At 47.5% G+C, this 21,006-nt stretch overlaps 6 protein-coding genes across 6 annotated transcripts; 2 read left to right on the top strand and 4 right to left on the bottom strand.

Annotated features, from left to right (window-relative positions):
- Positions 1 to 440: 440 nt before the first annotated feature.
- Positions 441 to 1,208, bottom strand: YPT1 (Rab family GTPase YPT1; the record flags this gene model as incomplete). Its single annotated transcript, XM_018879409.1, has 1 exon — positions 441 to 1,208. One exon carries the CDS (start codon positions 1,206 to 1,208, stop codon positions 441 to 443), a length of 768 nt encoding a protein of 255 aa, XP_018737328.1.
- A 2,146-nt stretch (positions 1,209 to 3,354) lies between these two features.
- Positions 3,355 to 4,815, top strand: GPA2 (guanine nucleotide-binding protein subunit alpha; the record flags this gene model as incomplete). Its single annotated transcript, XM_018879410.1, has 1 exon — positions 3,355 to 4,815. The coding sequence occupies one exon, from the start codon at positions 3,355 to 3,357 to the stop codon at positions 4,813 to 4,815; it is 1,461 nt and encodes a 486-aa protein (XP_018737329.1).
- A 246-nt stretch (positions 4,816 to 5,061) lies between these two features.
- SEC7 (Arf family guanine nucleotide exchange factor SEC7) lies at positions 5,062 to 6,489 on the bottom strand (the record flags this gene model as incomplete). The annotated part of the gene is made up of 1 exon (XM_018879411.1): positions 5,062 to 6,489. One exon carries the CDS (start codon positions 6,487 to 6,489, stop codon positions 5,062 to 5,064), a length of 1,428 nt encoding a protein of 475 aa, XP_018737330.1.
- A 139-nt stretch (positions 6,490 to 6,628) lies between these two features.
- SEC7 (Arf family guanine nucleotide exchange factor SEC7) lies at positions 6,629 to 10,009 on the bottom strand (the record flags this gene model as incomplete). The annotated part of the gene is made up of 1 exon (XM_018879412.1): positions 6,629 to 10,009. The coding sequence occupies one exon, from the start codon at positions 10,007 to 10,009 to the stop codon at positions 6,629 to 6,631; it is 3,381 nt and encodes a 1,126-aa protein (XP_018737331.1).
- A 1,787-nt stretch (positions 10,010 to 11,796) lies between these two features.
- Positions 11,797 to 14,859, top strand: TOK1 (Tok1p; the record flags this gene model as incomplete). Its single annotated transcript, XM_018879413.1, has 1 exon — positions 11,797 to 14,859. The coding sequence occupies one exon, from the start codon at positions 11,797 to 11,799 to the stop codon at positions 14,857 to 14,859; it is 3,063 nt and encodes a 1,020-aa protein (XP_018737332.1).
- A 1,370-nt stretch (positions 14,860 to 16,229) lies between these two features.
- On the bottom strand, positions 16,230 to 17,048 carry SDH2 (succinate dehydrogenase iron-sulfur protein subunit SDH2; the record flags this gene model as incomplete). Its single annotated transcript, XM_018879414.1, has 1 exon — positions 16,230 to 17,048. One exon carries the CDS (start codon positions 17,046 to 17,048, stop codon positions 16,230 to 16,232), a length of 819 nt encoding a protein of 272 aa, XP_018737333.1.
- Positions 17,049 to 21,006: the final 3,958 nt, after the last annotated feature.

Here is a 21,006-nt window from a genome sequence, read left to right on the forward strand (position 1 = left end):
GTTTCCCGAAAGAAACGAGCGAAGCGAGCTACGGGGTCTGGGGCAGAGCCCCAGCCGCCGGAGGCTGACCTCAACACCCCCAAACGACCCCAGAAACCTACAGAAAAACGAGCGAAGCGAGCCACGGGTTCTGGGGTAGAGCCCCAGCCGCCAGAGACAGACCCTGGACCCCAGAAGAAACGAGCGAAGCGAGCTACGGGGTCTGGGGCAGAGCCCAAGCCGCCGGAGGCTGAACTCCAGAAGAGAAGCCCGTGGTTCGCAAATAAAAGAACTCTTTATTAGTTTAAGTTTAGTGAAGCAAGACAGATAAGCAGGCAGGCAAGGAAGTGGATGGTATAGCGGGAAAGGAGGAGGTGGTGGGTGCAAGTGTGTGGTGTGTAGGGCATGAAGCGATGAAAAAATAATAATAAAAAGGGACCGCTAGAGGATGGTCCACCCACTTAACAGCAGCCGTTCTGGTTGGATTGAGAAACGTTGTGGCCACGCAAGTTGACGTTGGCCTTGTCACTCGATCCGCCCTCGCCAGCACCGCCCATTCTCTCTTTGATCTGACGGGCCATGGTCAAGAAAGCCTGCTCGACATTAGTCGAGTCTTTGGCAGACGTCTCAAGGAACGGAATGTTCATTGAATCAGCAAACTCCTTGGCAACACTGTACTCAACCACCTTCTTATCGGCAATATCGCTCTTGTTACCCACAAGCAATTTGTTGACGCCCTCAGTGGCATAACGGTCTATCTCTTGGAACCACTGCTTGACGTTGTTGAAACTGTCTTGATCAGTCACATCGTACACCACAATAATACCGTGGGCTCCACGGTAGTATGACGAAGTGATAGTCCGGAACCGTTCCTGGCCGGCCGTGTCCCAGATCTGCAACTTGACTGTCTTGCCGTCCAAATCAATGGTTCTGATCTTGAAATCAACGCCAATCGTCGAGATATATGACTCGGTATACGAGTTGTCGGCAAATCGCAGCAACAAACACGATTTTCCTACTCCTGAGTCTCCGATAAGGAGCAGTTTGAACAGGTAGTCGTATCTACATCCTCGCGTTAGTTCCTCTTTCCTGGGACTGGGGGAGGGGGTCTGCCTCCGGCGGCTGGGGCTCTGCCCCAGACCCCGTGGCTCCTCTCGCTTTGTTCGAGTCGTTACGTGGGGTGTAACTGTAGCGTGGTGTTGGTTTGGTGGTGATAGAAGACGCGCCATGTCTCTATCCTCCAAATTCTACCCTCCAACCGGCTGTAAACACACATCTCCGACGGTACGTGTAGAAGAGTAACTGATAGTATCACCTTGAATGTGCATTTCTCGTAGTTCAAGTTTTATCACACATCCTTCGGATGACGTGGCTCGTGTACCAGTGATACTGGATTACTGTCTACAAGCGTGATATCTGTTTTCTTGGTCCGTCGGGTGTATGCTTACTGATCCGAATATCAATCAGCATCATTACTCTGGAAATGCGTTAGATCCTGCTCTCTGGCTCTTTCAATAATGATATGAACACGACATATGCTCATTCTCTGCTGGATAAAATGATTACTTACTACTCAGCGTTCATATCGCGTGTGGTTTATTATTATCTATTGAATATCTTGTCAACCAGCTGATGTGGTTCGTGTGTCGTTATTTTATGATGTTCGATTTGCAAACTTCAAAAGAGGCAAGCTGTAATCGTGTTCTGGTTATTGGTACTGGTAATTGACGGTCTAATCACACAAATTATGGTCTCTCCGACTGGAAAACGTGGGAATAACCTTGGTCTTGGTGGCAATCAAATGCTAACTGATAGTTGGCGATGTAAGAGATTAACCTTAGCCAGTCTTACAATTAGAGATAATGATGAGGTGTTGTAGTGTGGTTTGTGGCGCCCGCGCGGCTAACATTCAGACCGCAGCTGCTGCTTGCGGTTGGGAGGTCACCCGGATCATAACGGCCTCAATCCGCAAATGGGTCTCGCGACTGCATGAAACGGGTAACGTTCAGGGTCCCCTCTAGATCAGACTGATTGGGGTCGGTGGGGTCGGTGGGGTCGTGGGTTGGTGGGGTGGAGGGGGACATGCCTCCGGCGGCTGGGGCTCTGCCCCAGACCCCGTGGCTCCTCGAGCGGAGCTCGAGGAGTTTTGGTGGTCGTTTTATGCTCTGTGGTCGGTTCTGTGGTCTGGTTCTTTGAAAGTCAGCTGATCTGCCTGTTTGAGCTGTGGGTTTGCGGCGTTATTGAGTGAGCTGAGATGACCGAAGAGCTTGTATGTTTAATTATCTTGATTATTTATTGTTAACTACTTCGATATTTTTTTTGACTTTTGGCTCGTTGTGTGTTTACTGATGTCACTATTAAATCCTCGATATTGATTTAATTAATTTTTCCTTTGTTTTCGGTTAATTGTTCTTACCTTCATTATCTACTGGCCACTTACTCTCAGTATACACAGGGTATTTGGCAGGGATGTGTGCTAATGCTCGCTGCTGATCTGTGTAATCAAATGTGGATGTGGTTCTTACTTCGGTTGACACAAACGAAAACCACACTCTCACACCATTAAATCACTCAACGAACCTACTGAAATCAAATGCTATACTATAAATCTTCCTCGGATAGGGCTCTAAGTCACTTGGTGGGGTATAGTGGGGCAATTCCTGATAGTGGGTAGTGTTGCCGGCGGGGTCCGGGGGTTACCCCTGAATGATCGACAAGCGGGCCCTTGGAGTCGCAGCTGCTTTTTCTCGTTCGTCTTTAACCCGGATAAATACCCATTGTTTTATCTTTTGATGGGTTATTTTGGGGCTATTTTTACGTTTTATTTTGCCAAGAACTAACGCGAATAACTCCGTAGGGTCTCCGGCATCCGCCACAAGTAAAAACTCAACGGCCAGGCGGTCTTCCAAGGCGGGTTCTTGAAAAAACCCTAACCATATACTGATATAGAGCAGGAGGAGCACGACTCTGGCAAAGGAGCGTTAGTGCAGGTGAGATACATTCAGTACATATAAAAGGGATCTATCCCTATTTGGGTGTGGTGGACCTTCATCGCTTCTGTAATCTCAAACACTGTCTGATATTTGTCGTTATTGCCGGGACCTCACGGCTTTGCTCCAGTATTAATCTGTATATATATATATACAGATTATCAGCCGGCACTTGGAGTTGTCCTTTTTTCAATTGTTTATTACGTTATTGGGTATCGGAAAGCCGGCGTCTTATCTAACCGGTATAGTCTAATTACTCGAAATTGCAAGGAGTGAAATTTCAAGGGGTTTTCTGTCAATTGGTCGAAATAATTTTTATTTTTGGTTGAAAACTGACTTTATAAAAAATTGAGGTTGCTTGCTGGTTCCAAGTCTAGCGGCTACAATGGGCTCTTGTTTATCCAGTCCAAAGTCAACGGAGGATAATGAGAATCAGAATGCTACAGTAAGGCTTAATGGAAATGCCCAAGGAGCCAACAAGTCGAATGTGTCAGGCAAATCTGGAGGCGCTGACATCAGTTCTGCTGTTCATGTTCAGACAAATGGTGGATCCAATGGCAATGGACCATTGCCTGGGGGTCAGACTCCCTTATCTACATTTGCTAGTACTTACTCCGGTACGAATAGCACTCAGAACAATACAAATGGAAATAATATGATAAGTCCAGCAGTATCAGGAGTTCCCATGCAACCCAATTCCAGTAATGACAATTCTGGCAAAGATCCTGTGAAAATCCTACTTCTCGGTTCAGGAGAAAGTGGTAAATCAACTATCCTCAAGCAGATGAAGATCATTCATCAGAACGGTTATTCTCAGGAAGAGAGACTTATGTACAAGACTACTGTCTACAAGAATTTACTCGACTGTTCAAAAGCAGTTGTAGATGCGCTTGCCAAATTCGGTATTTCTGTTGATACTGAAACCACTTCCGAAACTGATGTTGACAATATTGATGATACTAATGGTATAGAAACCACTGAAACTGCTGGTCACTCGCAGACTGATGATACTACTACTCAGCACTCTGACGCTGCCACCATGTCTACATTGACTACTAAACGTAGATACAGTCCAGTGTCACAACAAGATCTCGATTATATCTCCAAGTCGATTATCTCCCCTGATCCTGACACCGTGCTTGATCCCGAGCTAGTCTCCATTGTCGAAAGATTGTGGGCGCGACCCGAAGTCCGCAAACTAGTGAGTCAACGTCGGTCGGAGTTTTATATCATGGACTCTGCTCCTTACTTCTTTTCCAATGTGAAGCGAATCGGCGACCCTGACTATATCCCCAGTGTCAACGATATTCTACGAGCCCGTATCAAGACAACCGGTATCTATGAGACCCGATTCGACATGGGTGGTCTGGATATTTTGATGTACGACGTAGGAGGCCAGCGATCTGAACGTAAGAAATGGATCCACTGTTTTGAGAACGTGACGCTTGTGATTTTCTGTGTCGCCCTCTCTGAATATGACCAAGTCCTTCTAGAACAAAAGGGACAAAACCGTATGGCCGAATCGCTAGTACTTTTCGATTCCATCATCAACTCGCCATGGTTCGCACGCACCTCGGTGGTGCTCTTTCTCAACAAAATCGACGTGTTCACCGAAAAACTACCCTATTCTCCCTTAGAAAACTACTTCCCCGACTACACGGGCGGCAACGACGTCAACAAGGCCGTCAAATACATTCTCTACAGGTTCACCCAGACCAACCGGGCCGGCCTGAACATCTACCCGCATCTTACCCAAGCCACCGACACGTCCAACATCCGCCTCGTCTTCGCGGCCGTCAAAGAGACCATCCTCCAAAACGCGCTCAAAGACTCAGGTATTTTGTAACTCCACCTCTCTAATTTATTTCATTCGCATTCTCCCCTCAGGGGCGCTGCCTCCGGCGGCTGGGGCTCCGCCCCAGACCCCGCTGCTCCTGCTTCGCAGGAGATACCAGGGACCCCGAACGAATCGACTCGAGCGCAGCGAGAGGAGTAGCGGGGTCTGGGGCGGAGCCCCAGCCGCCGGAGGCAGAACCCGTCCCGAGAGGCAATAAACAGCACATGTATAAATATACTTAGATATATTCTAAAACTAGGTGAACTTGAGTTCTCCCAGACGGGTGAGGACCTTTTGCACAGCGGCACGGAGCTCTGGTGACAGGTCTTTGCCGAGGATCTTGACCACCTCGGGATAGAAGTCGTGGATATTCTTCTCGAATTCGTTGTCCTTGAACCCGCTGTACTCGTCTAGGATTTGCACTACCACAGGCGAGAGGGTGTTCACATATCGCTCGTCAGTCGCAACGAGGTGGTTGTATCCTTTAATGATCTCGACACAGAGTGGAATCAGCTCGATCTCGACCTCGTCGCGACGGTTGCCGTTTTCGAGTTTACTGTCGTCTTTGTACAACCTCATCATCAAACCAACATATGTCAGAGCAGATGTGGACTCTTGTTTCAGAAGGTTGGGCAGTTGTTTCATGAATCCCTGTCTCCACAACTCCAGTCGAAGCTCTCGGTTGTCGTTAAATTTCCTAGCAAACAGGTAGCTTGCTTTCAAGTGACCGCTCAATCGCAGAATGTCGTCGGTTGGCATCTTCTTGAACACTTCGGGGTTGTTCAGTAACTCTTCAACAGTATCGATCATTAACAATTGCAGGATACTGCGAACAATGGTCGCTCTGAACCTTGATGGTTTCTTGCCATTCTTGGATTTGTGTTTCGTGGGTGACAGGGTCGGGCTTGTTCCTTCAACTTCACCGTGATTCGCGTGTTCATCTTTACTGCCATTGCGACTATGTCCTCCATTGGCAGCACCGTTTTCAGAACTACTAGTCGGCGGAGTACTGGGTAAAACCACTTCTGATTCCCTTAGCAGACTGTTGTCGATGAGTTCATGTGCAGTGGTCGTTTTGAACAGATATTCCAGCTTGTCCACAATCAAGGACCAGTTTTGAGGAGATAGTTTTTCGACATTCTGGATGACCAGTTGCAATACACATGAGCTACCAATTCTCGAAACAGTATCATTTTCTTGGTCAATACATGTCACGAGGAGTTCCAAGAAACCGTCTAGCATTCTTTCCAGCGTCTCAAAATAATGCGTCAACAATGCAATCATGTTCCGTAGAGCTTGAATCATTGTTGTTGACAACCACACAGACAGTTCGTCTTGCGTCTTGGACGATCTGGATTTGAGAACAACAAATATCGGGAACAGAAGCTTTCGGCAAATCGAGTCCCAGAAACTAGGTTCGAACTGTCCACCATATTCAACTAAAATATCAAACATGTAGTTTAGTGCTCTTGATCTAACCTCTAGATCCTCACCGTTCATAATGATGTCATGCAATGAGAAGAGAATAGGGAACCATAACTCTGTATATTCGTCTTTAATTCCTGCATCCTTTTCCTTTTTCAATGGGGCTATTCTCTTGATAGATTTTCTGAGCAAGTCAACAGCATGAAGACTGGTTTTTTGGTATTTGGGATTCTTTGCAAGGCTACTCAAGCAAAGCATTAGATCGCCAAAACTACCCTGTGAAATCACTTGTACAATATACTCGTCATAAATCTTTTTTGTCAAATCATATGATGCACTCACAATAGACCCTATTTTGTTAGTACCTTTTATCCCTACTCGGTCTCAACCAATCACTTTACATACCATATTCTACATTTGATGCCTTTGAGAAAACGCCAAACATAGCACTCCAGCCTGATTTGATACGATCCGATTTGGCTAGAATCATTTGCTGAAGACATTCCAGAACCAGCTCCTTAGCAGCTTTGTCGTTGTTATGAACCATAGTATATTCAAAAGGTTTAAGGAAATCCTTTTGGAATTTGAAATGCGAAAGCTCCTCTAAATCAAAAAATCGCAATGACAATTGTCGTAAAGAGTCGAGAGCAAATGAGACAACATTGGCATTCTCATGACTGCCCATTTTGTTAAACTGATCTCCCATGATGACCCACAATTGTGACCACTCAACTCTGATTCTCTCCATGTTATAGTACGATACATCAACCATTTTTTGCAGCGAGAACATCCGTGGATGGTCACTGTTACCAGAAGATTGAATTTCTTCAGAGGAAACAGCAGTCAATGCCTTGACAAACTCGACAATGCCATCTCCTGATAATTGCGAACTTTGTGTGAAAATCTTGTCCATGTCTACCTCGATAGTTGAAGACTGCAATTCGCGACCAACTTCAGGATTAAATACTGCAGCTCGGAAGTTAGCAGGACTACCAAACGAACGGACTCGATCAACTGATTCACGCGAGGCAAATCGAGCATTAGTGACATCAGGAATCGACTTTGCCTCAATACCACTGGCAATCAACTGGAATCTTTCCAATTGACTGATACAAGTCAAAACATCTTTCCACGATGACTTTAACATGTTTCCTTCGGATAAAGCAGTTGTGAGCAACACTTTGACAGCCTCTACATTCTTTAATTTCATCTCACTCAAACTCTGAAGATTTGTGAAATTAGCTAGTGCAGACACAAACGAAATTCGAGCCAGTTCAACATCAAACAGACAGGCAATTCTAATAGCCAGTCTCAAGCCCTCCATACACAACCTGACAACATCGGCTTCTTCACTCTCCTGGAATGGTCCACTTAAACCAGCAAGACAAGACATCCAAGCAAACTCAAACATTGGCTTGACATGCTCAATATGGGATGCGATATAAAACTCATTATCTTTGTTTCTACCATCTTCGCTGGAAATGAGTCTCTTGAAAAGCTGTTCCGTTTTGGATGACATTTCCTTGGATGCTTGCATGTATGCTTCACGTTGAAGGTCTCTTCCAACAGCTGCCAAAGTTAAACCAAAATTGGCTGCAAACGAGCCACCCTGAGTACCACCTGATGAGAGTAAAGCTGCGTGTTGTTCTGACAACAGCTTGATTTCATTTGTTTGAATTTCGTGGTAAATGTTCAAGAGGAACTCATCTGGCAGGTTGGCCGAGTCATTTATACCACGATTATTACGAATGAATTCCTCGGTAGTCATTCTTTGTTTAATCTCTGGACTGTGCAAATCGGTGTTGAGCATGATAACCGAATAGGCAAGAATATATGGTGTATCTGCATTGGAGAATACGCCTGGGTTGTCGGAAATATATCGTTCCGCAAATTTCAACATGTATCTGTCGATTTTCTGTGCTTCTCCTGGTAATCGGAACCCTTGAAGGAATCGTCGTAGTGCATCTACAAATGAAAGACCCTTGAAATCCATCAAATCCACAAACTCATGCATGATCGAGATATGATATGGATCATCATCACCAAGGAAGTCTCCAATAGTGGCCTTGTCAAGACCCTCGGTATTAAGCAGGAATTTGGCCACTTCTATAGGTTCCTTGGAAGAAATGAACCCCTCTCTAATGAGCCTTTCTAGACCACGTTTAGGTTTGAAATTAAATTCCCGTACTGCTCCAGATAAAGCTGCTTTACGATGCTTAAGCGATTCAAATTGTGATGGGTCGTCTGAAAACCCTTTGCCATTGGAAAGGTTTGGAGTGGCAGCTCCAGACGGAGTTTCATCCAAATCGACATTGGAATCACCCACTGCGCCATTCAACTCTGATAACGCGTCATGACTGGTGCTGTTGGTAGTCAGCGCAGCAGCGATACCACGTTGAGACCAGGTGAGCAAAGATCGAAGCACAGCTACTAGTGAGTCGAGGGCTACCATTTTCAGACTATATTCCATGGGATATTGAGCAGACGCTTCGACATGGCTTTGACCAGCCAAACTTGCGATTGCCAGAGCAGGAGGAAGAGACAGATTATAAGTTGCCAATACTTGATGTTTCGTCTTTGCTTCGTAATAGTTTTGAAGTTGCATTTGTGTCATGTGGACAGGAGTCACAGCCATCTTAACCAAAACATCGATAATATGCTCAAAAACGTTGACGGGTGCATTTCGGTCACAGTCATAATTGAGATAAATCTCAACCAATGCCCTAGGATCATTGCATACTCTCTGTAGAATCGACAAGAAATATTGCTTTTGGTGTACAGTGGAAGTTTTCATTTCCAAAATGGGGAAATAAATTTCCACTAAAAATACAGAAATCTCTTTCTTGAACTGACTACGCAAATTACTCCAGATTAACCAGAGGATTTCCGCAGAGATTTCAAATACAGGGCTCGAAATACTCGCGGCATTTCTTGCCAGCATCGAACACACATAATCCTTGATAGCAATGACAAACTTTTCGTCGCCCTTGTTTGACGACTTGATATACAAGTTATTACATGTGAATACGCTCATGTGGGTTTTGAGAATAGTGTGAACCAGATGTAATGTCAACAATTTGGTACGCACTGCTTGTGATTTGAGATTGGTGCCGTCATCTTCCAAAGGCTTCTCTGTCAACATACACATTGTTCTAAAAACCAAGAACGCATCTTTGATCATCAAATCGTTTGAGTCAGCTCCTGCATCGTCTACATTCAATTCAAGTGATTCATCTTTAGCTATCCGGTCGTCTTCAATCGAGTGTCTTTGTGAAGTTGTTTTCTGAGTCATAGAACGCAGAGTAAGTTCAGGAGTACTCTCCTCTCCTGCAGAAGTTGTAGATGCAACTGATCCGTTTCTCAGCGACGATACATCTAAGCTTGATGATTTGTTGCTTCTTGTAGACAAGTTGATGAATTTTTTCACTCTTTCAAAGACCTTATCGACCATTTGTGTCAAGGCAGCTTGGGCTACTCCTTGATTAGCCTGAGACAGGGATCGCACTGAAATGAAGTATATTTTTCGAATCGAATTGAGCAGAATCTTACCATGCACAAACAGCTTGTCATTTATAACAGCTGCAAGAAGAGCTTTAATTATTTGCAACTCGACCCTCGCATCAATGTCCTCTGTCTTGAAAGTCTCACATATTGACGCAGCAACCCTATCAACCAGAGGAATTGTGGGAGGAGGTGTGATTCCCGATTCACTATCAACCTCTGGTGGTTCTGGGTCTTGGAAATACGCATATGTAAATAGCTTTCCAATGCAATCCATGGCTTCTGCCTTTAACTCGTTGTTGCTTGACTGCGTACACACTATATTCAGTGGCTCAAACACAAAAGTAGGAGTAGATAGTGCCGATGGGTCTTCCTCAAAGTGTTCTATAATTAGTTAGTATCAATCGTATCCATATCCATCTTCATCTTCATTTTTTGACTCTGTTAAATATGAGCAAGCTCGATAGGTGGTAATAGCACTAATTTAACTGGAGTCATTGAAAATTGGCAAAGAGCACGGTGAACTTACTAATTGCCTTGTGAAGAGCATTGTCTAGGGCGCTGATTTTACGAATATCTTTGCTCGCTTTTATCGATGCTAAGGTCTTCTTTATAAAGACGCTGGCCTGCTGACTACTGTCAATAGACGAAATGGACAAAGCCATTGACGGCGAACGACGGTTGTGTTTTTTTGGAGTATCCAAATGGCTATTAGGAACTGTCGTAGTAGACGACAAGGCTGACGAAGAAACGCTTGGAGAAGTTGATGCTGTCTCTACATTAGTAGCCGGAGCCGAAGTTGCTGATTCAGACTCGGCAGTGCTAGCAGCATTGCTAGTCGATACCACTGGATCAATAGATTCTGACGACAAACCCGTAGTAGCGTTTGTATTATCAGTTTCGTCTGCTCTTTCTGATTCTTGAGAAGATTCTCCTTCTGTACTAGCAGCAGTGGATTCATCAACCTTAGTCTCTTGCACGTCATGTTCCGACGCTGGACCGTCGGCGGGACTCTGTTCTTTGACCACTGTCTTTTCGGAAGACACAGTAGCACTATCAGAAGTGGTTGTATCAGCAGGTTCCTTTAAATCCACTTCGTCCATCTCGGAAGAATCAATAGCACCATTCTCAGGGTCAGAACCCTGAACAGGCCCACTCAATGGAGGTTGGTCCTCCTGGCTAGCCTCAACTGGAGACATGTGGAAAACAGGCAGTAAATCCAACTAAAAGGTGACCTCTGCCGACCTGATATACGCCCAAAAAGAACACCCTAATCAATTGCGGCACAAGATCTGTCGAATTCCTTTAAAAGTACAAAAGGACCGTGTCAAGTTGTCGCGCACAGGCACTGAAGGTGTCGTGATATGTGGTAGTGGCTGGAGCTTCGTCTTCGTGTATTGTGACGTAGGACGTTAGAGTCGCGGGATTCGCAGCACTGAAATCTATGCCGCACGTTCGTGCGGCGACTGATAAGATTGGGGTGCTGCCAAGTGAGGTCGCTCACAGCAGGTGGGGTGTAGTTTAACTGGCAGCGATCCAGGGGGACGGGGACTGCCTCCGGCGGCTGGGGCTCCGCCCCAGACCCTGGTTGCTCCTGCTTCGCAGGAGATGGCGGCGAGAGGGGAAGAGGCTAGAAACGACTCGAGCGCAGCGAGAGGAGCAGCGGGGTCTGGGGCGGAGCCCCAGCCGCCGGAGGCAGGCCCACCCGGGCCAGTGGCAGGGGAGCACAAAGTATTCTGGTACAGAGAGCACAGGCTTGGCGACACGTTTTTAGAGTTATAGGGGTGAAATAGCAGGAAAACATTCCATGGTTTAGAAGAGAGGGGTGGAGGGGGAGAGGTGGGGCTGACGACGCCCACCGTTCATCTGAGATCTACGCAGAGACTCCTTATCTTAGCCGCGCATGTGCATGGAACATGCACATATCTCGGACGTAGCACGCATGGAAGAAAAGGGCATGAGCATCTTAAATAGATAGCGAGTTGACTTGAACAAAGCTCCATCCTGTGGTTGAGCTAGTTAGTCAGACCGTCTTTTTCTGCTTCCGAGCGTTTCGAGTGAATAATGGGAGTGGAGAACGGGATTGGAAAGAGCTCGAGTGGATCATCGGACGAGCCCAAAGATGTCCACGATTCGGCCCACCGTTACACTCCGATGGCTCCGCTACAGCCAGCGACATCGCGGTCTTCCATGTCAGCTTCGAAACTGAAGTCGAAGCTCAAGTTCCACCATCTTCCGAAACCACCTCCTCGGCGGAAAGTTCCTCGTAGTAGGAAGTCAAACAGCAGAAAGAACGAAAACGGCAGAGTGCGTAGTGTGATAAATAGCTTATCAGAAACACTCAACCGCAAATCTACTGATAATGATCGCGGAGATGCCCATAATAGCGGTGATGACCAGATTGATAGCGATGATTTGGAGGATCAGGAGTCGGATCGGTCGAATTCGTCGATTCAGAGCATTATTTTCAGAGACCGAATACCGAACTTCCCACTGTCCCAGAACGAGCTTAATTATATAGCAATGACTCCAGTGGAGCTGGTGGTGGAAAATCTTCGTGAGTCGATGATGTCGGATGTGCCAATTCATCAACTGGAAGTTGAACCCGAGAACTGGGCTAATGTTGGCTGGTATATGCTGTCTAGTAGTGCGCCAATCATCGCTGCGTCTATTGGTCCATTGGGCAATCTGTGCTCAACTGCCTCGGTAGCTGATACTTGGAGAGCCACAGTGACAGAACCAGTTAGGTATCCAGCGGATTTCGCTTGGATTTACGCGCTGAATGGACTATCATTGTTGTTAGGTTGCATGTCGAATTTGTCATTGTATATGAACTTCACGGGATTAATTAACCACAGATTGTCACAAACTATTTCCATAGGAGGATGGTATATTGCAAGCATGATTTTATTGGGTCTCATAATAGCATCAAAGTACGTTTATTTCGACGACGACAGCGTACGAGCGTACGATGGGTTTTGGTTTGGAGTAGTAGCATGTATTTTATATTTCATTGGTGCTACTCTACTACTTATCAACGAAATTGGCAGGAGATTAAAACGGTCAGTTGTGCCATTGTCAATTACTCATATGCAATCTCGACTGATGTTTCTTAATGTAATATTTATAGTGTGGATTGGATTTGGAGGAGGTATTTTTACTGCTATGATTCAAGGACTGACTTTTGGTGATGCGATGTATTTTTGCATGGGTGTATGCTTAACAGTAGCTGCTGGTGATATTCTTCCTAAGACCCATCTGTCAAGAACTATAATCATATTCTACGCTTATATTGGCGTGTTCCTTATTGGTCTCAGTGTCGCTTCGATAAGTGCTGCCATTGTAGAGTCTAATGGTACAGCCTTGGTTTATCGACGGATCGAACAAGCAAGAAAGAAAAAATATGAAAAGCTGGTGGCTGAAAACAAATTCGAGACGCTAAAGCCAGAAGATGCGTTTCATATTCTAAGACGGATCCATCGACGAGAAATCTCCAATGCCAACAATCAGCTAGCATTCAAGGCGTTGCTGTTGTATGCAGCATTTCTTCTTATAGGAGCGATGGCTTTTTCACTTATTGAAGGGTGGTCGTATTTTGAAGGAATATACTTTTGTGGATTGCTGTTTGTGGCTAATTCATTTGGTGATTTCACTCCAAAATCTCCAGGAGGAAGAACGTTCTTTGTAGTATGGGCAATCGGAGCAGTGCCTATGATGACTATCCTGATTTCAAGTCTTAGTTCTACTATCTTTACGTTCATTACAGAAGAAGGTGATAGGTTTACTCGACGGCTTGTACGAATAACAGGGTTCATTGGCAATTTGAGTGTATTTAACAAGGGACTTGGTAGCCATACAAAGAAAGCATCACACAATCCATTTACAGAGCTCGAAAGACAGGATTCTAGCAATGCTGGACTGGTACCGACGAGTCGACCTGGCCAGCCTTTGTTCTTAAAGAGTGCATCGACAATGACTAACGACGAGTCTGACGAATCGTTGTTTAGGTACTGGCCGAGCAGTATAGAATCTAATAGCGAAACTGACAACGATGGCGATGACGATAGTGACAGCGATACTCCTACACCCGAGGGTCCAGCACATGATTCCGAAGGTAATGTGAATGAGGATATTATCGAAGACATTGAAGAAGCCGAGTCGGAGCATGAAGAAGAGGAAAACGAAAACGAAAACGAAGATAATGAGCAGGCGCGTGAGGAAAGAGAAGAAAAACAGGAATCTCGCAAGGCAAGCGTGGAATCAGACGATGAATTCAACGACGATGAAGGCGACGATGACCAACCAGATAATGTCGCAGTACGTTTGCCCGAAGAGAGCGAAGAAGGCGAGTCTTTTGATGGCAGGGTCGATTATCCAGATTCGGAAGTCCTAGTACACAGCGGCGATGACCCCCACGATGACGATTACGAAGACCTCGACAACGACGAAGATGAACCACAGCAGCCAGATGAGAAAGACAGCAGTGATCCTCAAGTGAATAAAGACTCTGAATCTGTCCACAAACCGAGTAATACACGAGAAAAACAAGCAACCGAGAAACCAAACTCTCTAAAAGGCAGGTCACACATCTCACCGTCATCCTCATACAACGAGAAATCCCCACCAAAAACCACATCCAAAAGGCCACAGAAACGTGTAGCCCGTCGGTCGTCATCAGGACGGTCATCTCCAACAGCCAGAACCTCGTCTCATTACACATCCAACGACCTTCAGAATGCCAATATCTCTACATCCAACCTATCGAAGATCCACACACGACGAATGCTTGTTCTCATCAAACAAGTGCGGACACTGTCGCGAACACTGGCCCAATCTCCTGAGACAACGTACTCATTCAAAGAATGGATCCGGATCCTGAAAGTCGTCCGACTCGAAGTCGGAATCAACTCGTCACAATTCTGGCTCTCACCCTTCACACCCCTACGAGTCCCTGTCGTCGAAAGCTGTTTCTTCCTCCTCACCAGTCTAGCGGCCCTGGACGAAGAAGTCTCGCGAATCATCCACTTCCAACACGGCAAAGAAGCACCCACCGACCGCAAAGAACGAGTGGGTTGTTTCCGCTACAACCCCTCCCGTCGCCGACGCCGACCACCTTCCTCGTCCTAGCATTTCTACCCTGTATATATAACCGCATTTTTTCCCCGGATACTGGCTGGCTGTGGGGACCTGCCTCCGGCGGCTGGGGCTCCGCCCCAGACCCCGCTGCTCCTCTCGCTCCGCTCGAGTCGACTCTCCCCACGGTCCCAGCCATCTCCTGCGAAGCAGGATCCACGGGGTCTGGGGCAGAGCCCCAGCCGCCGGAGGCAGGTCCGACCCCAGGGACGTACCCTAACATCCTGGCAACTTCACGAGATTCCAGATCATGGGCGACATTTCATGCTCGTCGACCTGAAAATACACACTTTAAAACAAGAATGGCCAACGCAGCTGCTAAAAAGCTGGCGGTGTCTAATACCGCCAGTCTGAAGACTCTGCATCTCATGTCGCTGGTATTTAATGGCCTGTTCCTGCTGTCATACTTTGTTCTGTCACGGCCTCGGTCTATAAAACCGTACCTGATCCTGTCGCTGCCGGCGTTTTTCCTCGAGTACCAGATCGAACGAATGGGCCGTCCTGTGTTCGACGCCAAGGGCTCGCTCGTTCGCCCGGGTTCTGACGTCAACCAGCCGGGATTGACCGAATGGTTCCACGATGTCATCTACGTGACGTTTCTGTGTGATTTGCTGGTGGTCATTACTGGCCGTAATGCCGTGTGGTATTTATATTTCTCGGTAGGTTGATGCCTCCGACGGCTGGGGCTCCGCCCCAGACCCCGTGGCTCCTGCTTCGCAGGAGTTTTTTGGGGGGAATGGCGAGGACTAACATGACAGATTCCATTGTATGCTGCGTATAAGGCGTGGGGACTTTTTAAGGGCGTGAGGAGCCAGTTTGGTGGAGGTGCTCAAGGCCCTGCCGAGGAAGCTACAGGTCCTCAGACCAAGTCGAAGAGGCAGGAGAAGCTCGAGAAGCGTGGTGGAGCTGCTCGCACAAAGTACGCTTCTCACTAAACCACAGCTTCCCGAGAAAACTCTACGTTCTCGTCTGTTCTTTTGGCTGGTCTATAAATCAAATGTAACTAAAATGATGTCATTTTTCGAGCGAGGATCAATGGAATTCAGCAGGTTATGGTAAGATAAACTGTATAAAACTTGATACAATTCATTTATGTCTGACATTTACTTTTTAATCAACATTTGTCATTTGAGCTTGTCGTGAACTGCGGGTTGGTAATTGTCAAGGGCTTCTAACAGAATGGCTTCGTTTCGTGGCTTGACTTTTTATAAACATATGGCAGTGAACCAATTACACCGAAACGAAAAGAACCAGTCCGATTCCCCACGCAACGAGCGAAGCGAGCCACGGGGTCTGGGGCGAAGCCCCAGCCGCCGGAGGCAGACTGGCCCCCCAAAAAGAATAAAAAAATGTAAATTAGTTACTTAGAAAGACATCTCCTTCTTGATACGAGCGATGGCAAGACCGGGGTTGAGGCCCTTGGGACATGTTCGGGCACAGTTCATGATGGTGTGACATCTGTATAAACTCATGGAGTTTTGTAGCATTTCACGACGCTTGTCGGTGGCCAGATCACGCGAGTCGGCCATCCATCTGTAGGCTTGCATCAACACGGCGGGTCCGAGGTATTCTTGTTGATTCCACCAGTATGAAGGACACGAAGTTGAACAACAGGCACACAGAATGCACTCGTACATACCGTCGAGCTTCTTTCTATCCTCGATGGTCTGTAAGTTCTCCTTTCCGTCCTCGGGAACAGAGTCTCTTTGCAGGTATGGCTCGATGGCCTTGTATTGCTTGTAGAATAGCGTCAAATCGGGAACCAAGTCACGCACCACAAACATGTGTGGTAAAGGATAGATCTTCGAGTCTTTAGATTCGTCTTGTTCAATACGACACAGACATGCCAAAGTGTTTCTACCGTCGATGTTCATGGCACATGATCCACAAATACCTTCACGGCACGAACGACGGAATGTCAAGGTAGCATCCTGCTCATTCTTAATTTTCAGCAATGCATCAAGAACCATGGGTCCTGTCTTGGATAAATCCACTTTATATTCTTTGAGATATGGCTTCTCTTCTGGAGTATCGGGGTTCCATCTGTAAATCTTGAAAGTCTTAAGTCTTTCAACAGGAGCAGCAGCAGCGGCAGCGGCATTGCTCACAACTCGCGAAGATGACAACATTCTACGCGAGATCATGGACGAAGCTCCACGAACAGCGATTTGTGACTTGAACATGGTTTTTGTTGTGTAAATTGGAACAAGGCTCTTTGTAGCAGTGACAAAAAAAGATTCCAGTTGATGCGAGAAGGTGAAAAAAATGCAGTACGGGTGTGTTTGTTGGAGTATTGCAATTGAGTCGTAGCAGATCTCGTTGTTACAATTACGACTGAAACAGAACAGATATCAGATATTAAAAGCGTTCTCTACAAAAGGAATCAACCTATAGTAGCAGAAGTGTTATCAGTTAGCGGGTTTGTCTGAGTGTTTCTCGGAACGACAAACTCGGAATGATTAATGGACCAAAATCCGATTTCAAAATATGGATGGATTTGATCACTGGATACGATTCAGGTCGGCTTTTTAAACCAGATACCAGAATTCCAGAAGTTGTTTTTTTCAGCGGTGGAAACAAAAAAATGATAGTCAGGAATTCAAAACCCGGTTCACCAAAATATCAGGCACTGTTTAAAAACTAACCCACCAGCATCTGACCAGCCAGTAAACTCCCATTTCCAACTTCGCACCGTAAAAGACCAATCATCTGCATTCCTATTGGTCCATCAAACTCCCAAACTCACTTCTCCCCAGATTTTCGTCCTAACCCTATACACCATTCCATTCCGTGCGAGTCTGGGGATACCAAAACCAGACGGAGCGAGACGGAGCGAGATGGGGCCAAACGGGGGTTCTGTTCTTCAATTCCGAGTCAATTGTATTTACTAAGCACTGTCAATCAACTCCTCAAAATACCAGTCACTTTTGAACTTCCAAAATCTGAAAAAAACCAGAAATTTCACCTGTTCAAAGGCACTCAGCAGCTACCCACCCACTGGCCTTCCACACAGCCGTACATCGGCTGGTGCTCCGGCTGATTCTCGGGTGCACCTCGGGACTAACCGGGGGTTATAGAGGGGGGCTCGACCTGCCTCCGGCGGCTGGGGCTCTGCCCCAGACCCCGTGGCTCCTCTCGCTCCGCTCGAGTCGTTAGCGGGGAGTCCCCTGGCACGCTCCGGCGACGCACGACCCACCGGGTCTGGGGCAGCAAATCTTTTCCCAGTCTGCCTCCGGCGGCTGGGGCGCTGCCCCAGACCCCGCTGCTCCTCTCGCTCCGCTCGAGTCGGTAGTGGGGAATCCCCAAGCAAACTCCTGCGAAGCAGGAGCCACGGGGTCTGGGGCAGCGCCCCAGCCGCCGGAGGCAGACCCCCACCCCGGTGAACCGGCTTCAGGTGACCGTGCAGCCCGTCAGCGACCAGTCACACCAAAAAATAATATCTATAGCGCGATAGAGTGAGTCAGGAGACGTGCAATTTTTGAGGCAGTTCAGGGGTAACTTGCAGCTGCATTCAGGGGTAACGAAATTCTGAAACGCTTGCCCCTGCCCTGCCCCTGCCCTCATGAATATAAATACCCCCCTCTCCCCCCCGTAGATATTGATTATTAATTTGGATGGTCAGAACGACATGTGAGATGATACTTTTTTGTCAGGCCTTAATTTAATTACTTGAAATATAATTTGCTAATAAAATTGCTATTAAACACTCCAAGTTGCCAGCACCAACCCACCGCCCGGTCTGCCTCCGGCGGCTGGGGCTTCGCCCCAGACCCCACTGCTCCTCTCGCTCCGCTCGAGTCGTTAACGAGGAGGCCCCTAGCAAACTCCTGCGAAGCAGGAGCCACGGGGTCTGGGGCGAAGCCCCAGCCGCCGGAGGCAGTCAGGGGTAACTGGTCACCTGTGAGATCTGAAACGCTTGCCCCTGCCCTCATGAATATAAATATCGCCCCTCTCGCCCCGTAGCTGACTTCAATCCTCACCTAGTTGGAAATAGGCTGTTATTATATAACGGTACTGCTTATATAATTTGCTAATAAAAATTGCTATTAAACAACACTCTAGGTTGCCAGCACCAACCCACCACCCGGTCTGCCTCCGGCGGCTGGGGCTTCGCCCCAGACCCCACTGCTCCCCTCGCTCCACTCGAGTCGTTAACGAGGAGGCCCCTAGCAAACTCCTGCGAAGCAGGAGCCACGGGGTCTGGGGCGAAGCCCCAGCCGCCGGAGGCAGTCAGGGGTAACTGGTCACCCGTGAGATCTGAAACGCTTGCCCCTGCCCTCATGAATATAAATATCACCCCTCTCCCCCCTAGCTGACTTCGATCCTCACCTAGTTGGAAATAGGCCGTAATTATATAACGGTACTGCTTATATAATTTGCTAATAAAAATTGCTATTAAACAACACTCCAGGTTGCCAGCACCAACCCACCACCCGGTCTGCCTCCGGGGGCTGGGGCTTCGCCCCAGCCGCCGGAGGCAGTCAGGGGTAACTGGTCACTTGTGAGATCTGAAACGCGTGCCCCTGCCCTACCTCTGCCGTTTTGAATATAAATACCACCCTCCTTCCACCTGTCAGTTTAGCTTTTTTCTTTCTCTATGCTAAGTTGCATATATATGCTTACATAAGACTTGATTGCTTCCATACTTCGCTAATAAATACGATTGCTACTAAGTTTCGCAGCTGGTACTCTGGACAGCCTCCGGCGGCTGGGGCTGCGCCCCAGACCCCACTGCTCCTCTCGCTCCGCTCGAGTCGTTAGCGAGGGGCCCCCTAGCAAACTCCTGCGAAGCAGGAGCTACGGGGTCTGGGGCATCGCCCCAGCCGCCGGAGGCAGTATAATCGCTTAAGGTCGATTTGAGACGATAGAGGTTCGCAGGTTCAATGTGTAAATCGTTAGTAGCATATCTGACCCCTATAATATACTGATCCAATATACCCCATACTGACAGTGATTCTAAGTGAGTGATATGACTGAGTATGGGAGATTGTCTGGACACGGAGTCTTTTGAAGGCCTTCTAGCACTCCTTGCTCGTTCAGGCACCGAATTGTTATTCTCTCTACGAAAAACTGTAGGTTAATCCAGTGTCCAGTCAGAAATAAATCTACTAACCACTGATATTTTTAGAAACTAGGCGAGGTGTATCTCGAAATCACTAATGACCAGGCAGGATATCACAAGAATTTGAGGGCTATTTACCACGTAATCCCGTGGCGAGCGAGTCCTGACGTCCCTGTTCTTTACATCTCAATCTACAACACCGCCGACAACAACAATCTTGTCACCGACATCTCTACAATCTTCGACGAGCTGGTCCCGTCCGACCACCACGAACCCGTCCATGGCTCACTCACTCAAGGCGAGCACCCCATCCACGGCTACCCAACCTTCTTTCTCCACCCCTGCGAAACAGCCTCACTCCTAAAACTGCTCCGCACCGAACACCCTCCTCCAGCAGCCTACTCCACTGTCCTCTACATCTGGCTTCAGACGTTCGGTCGTGTGGTGAGCTTATACCTGCCATCCTTGCCTCCGGCGGCTGGGGCTCCGCCCCAGACCCCGCTGCTCCTCTCGCTGCGCTCGAGCCGGGCGTCTACGGTCCCAGCCATCTCCTGCGAAGCAGGAGCCACGGGGTCTGGGGCAGAGCCCCAGCCGCCGGAGGCAGGTCCGGGCCAAACTGTGTAGAAATGTAATAAATAAGCAGCGGTGCTGAGTGTCTAGTAGTCCTCGACTTCGGGGTCTTTTTCACGGGCCCGTTTCGACCCTGTGATGCCGATGTGGTCGGGCGTTTCGAAGGGTGCCAGGGGGAGTCGTGATTTGGAGAGTGATGGCGCCGTGGGCATGATATATGTCCCGTCGAGTTTGGCAATGGCATGAGATTTGGTTCGTGCAAACGAGATTCTCATGGGTTTGCCAAAAAAATTGAATCCTTGTAGGTTTTTCAGAGCCGTGGTCGCGGACTCGATGTTGGTGAACGCAATGTGTGCTTGGCCTCTCATTGCTGGCGTTTTTAATGCTATCACGTCTACCACATGGCCATATCGTGAGAACAGGTGGTACAACGACTTTCGCAGTTCTACAAAAATGGTTAGTTAATCATCCTTTAGTTATTGACTATGTCATCACAACCAGGCACTCAG

The sequence above is a fragment of the Sugiyamaella lignohabitans genome, chromosome B (assembly GCF_001640025.1).
Source record: "Sugiyamaella lignohabitans strain CBS 10342 chromosome B, complete sequence".
NCBI lineage: Eukaryota > Fungi > Ascomycota > Dipodascomycetes > Dipodascales > Trichomonascaceae > Sugiyamaella > Sugiyamaella lignohabitans.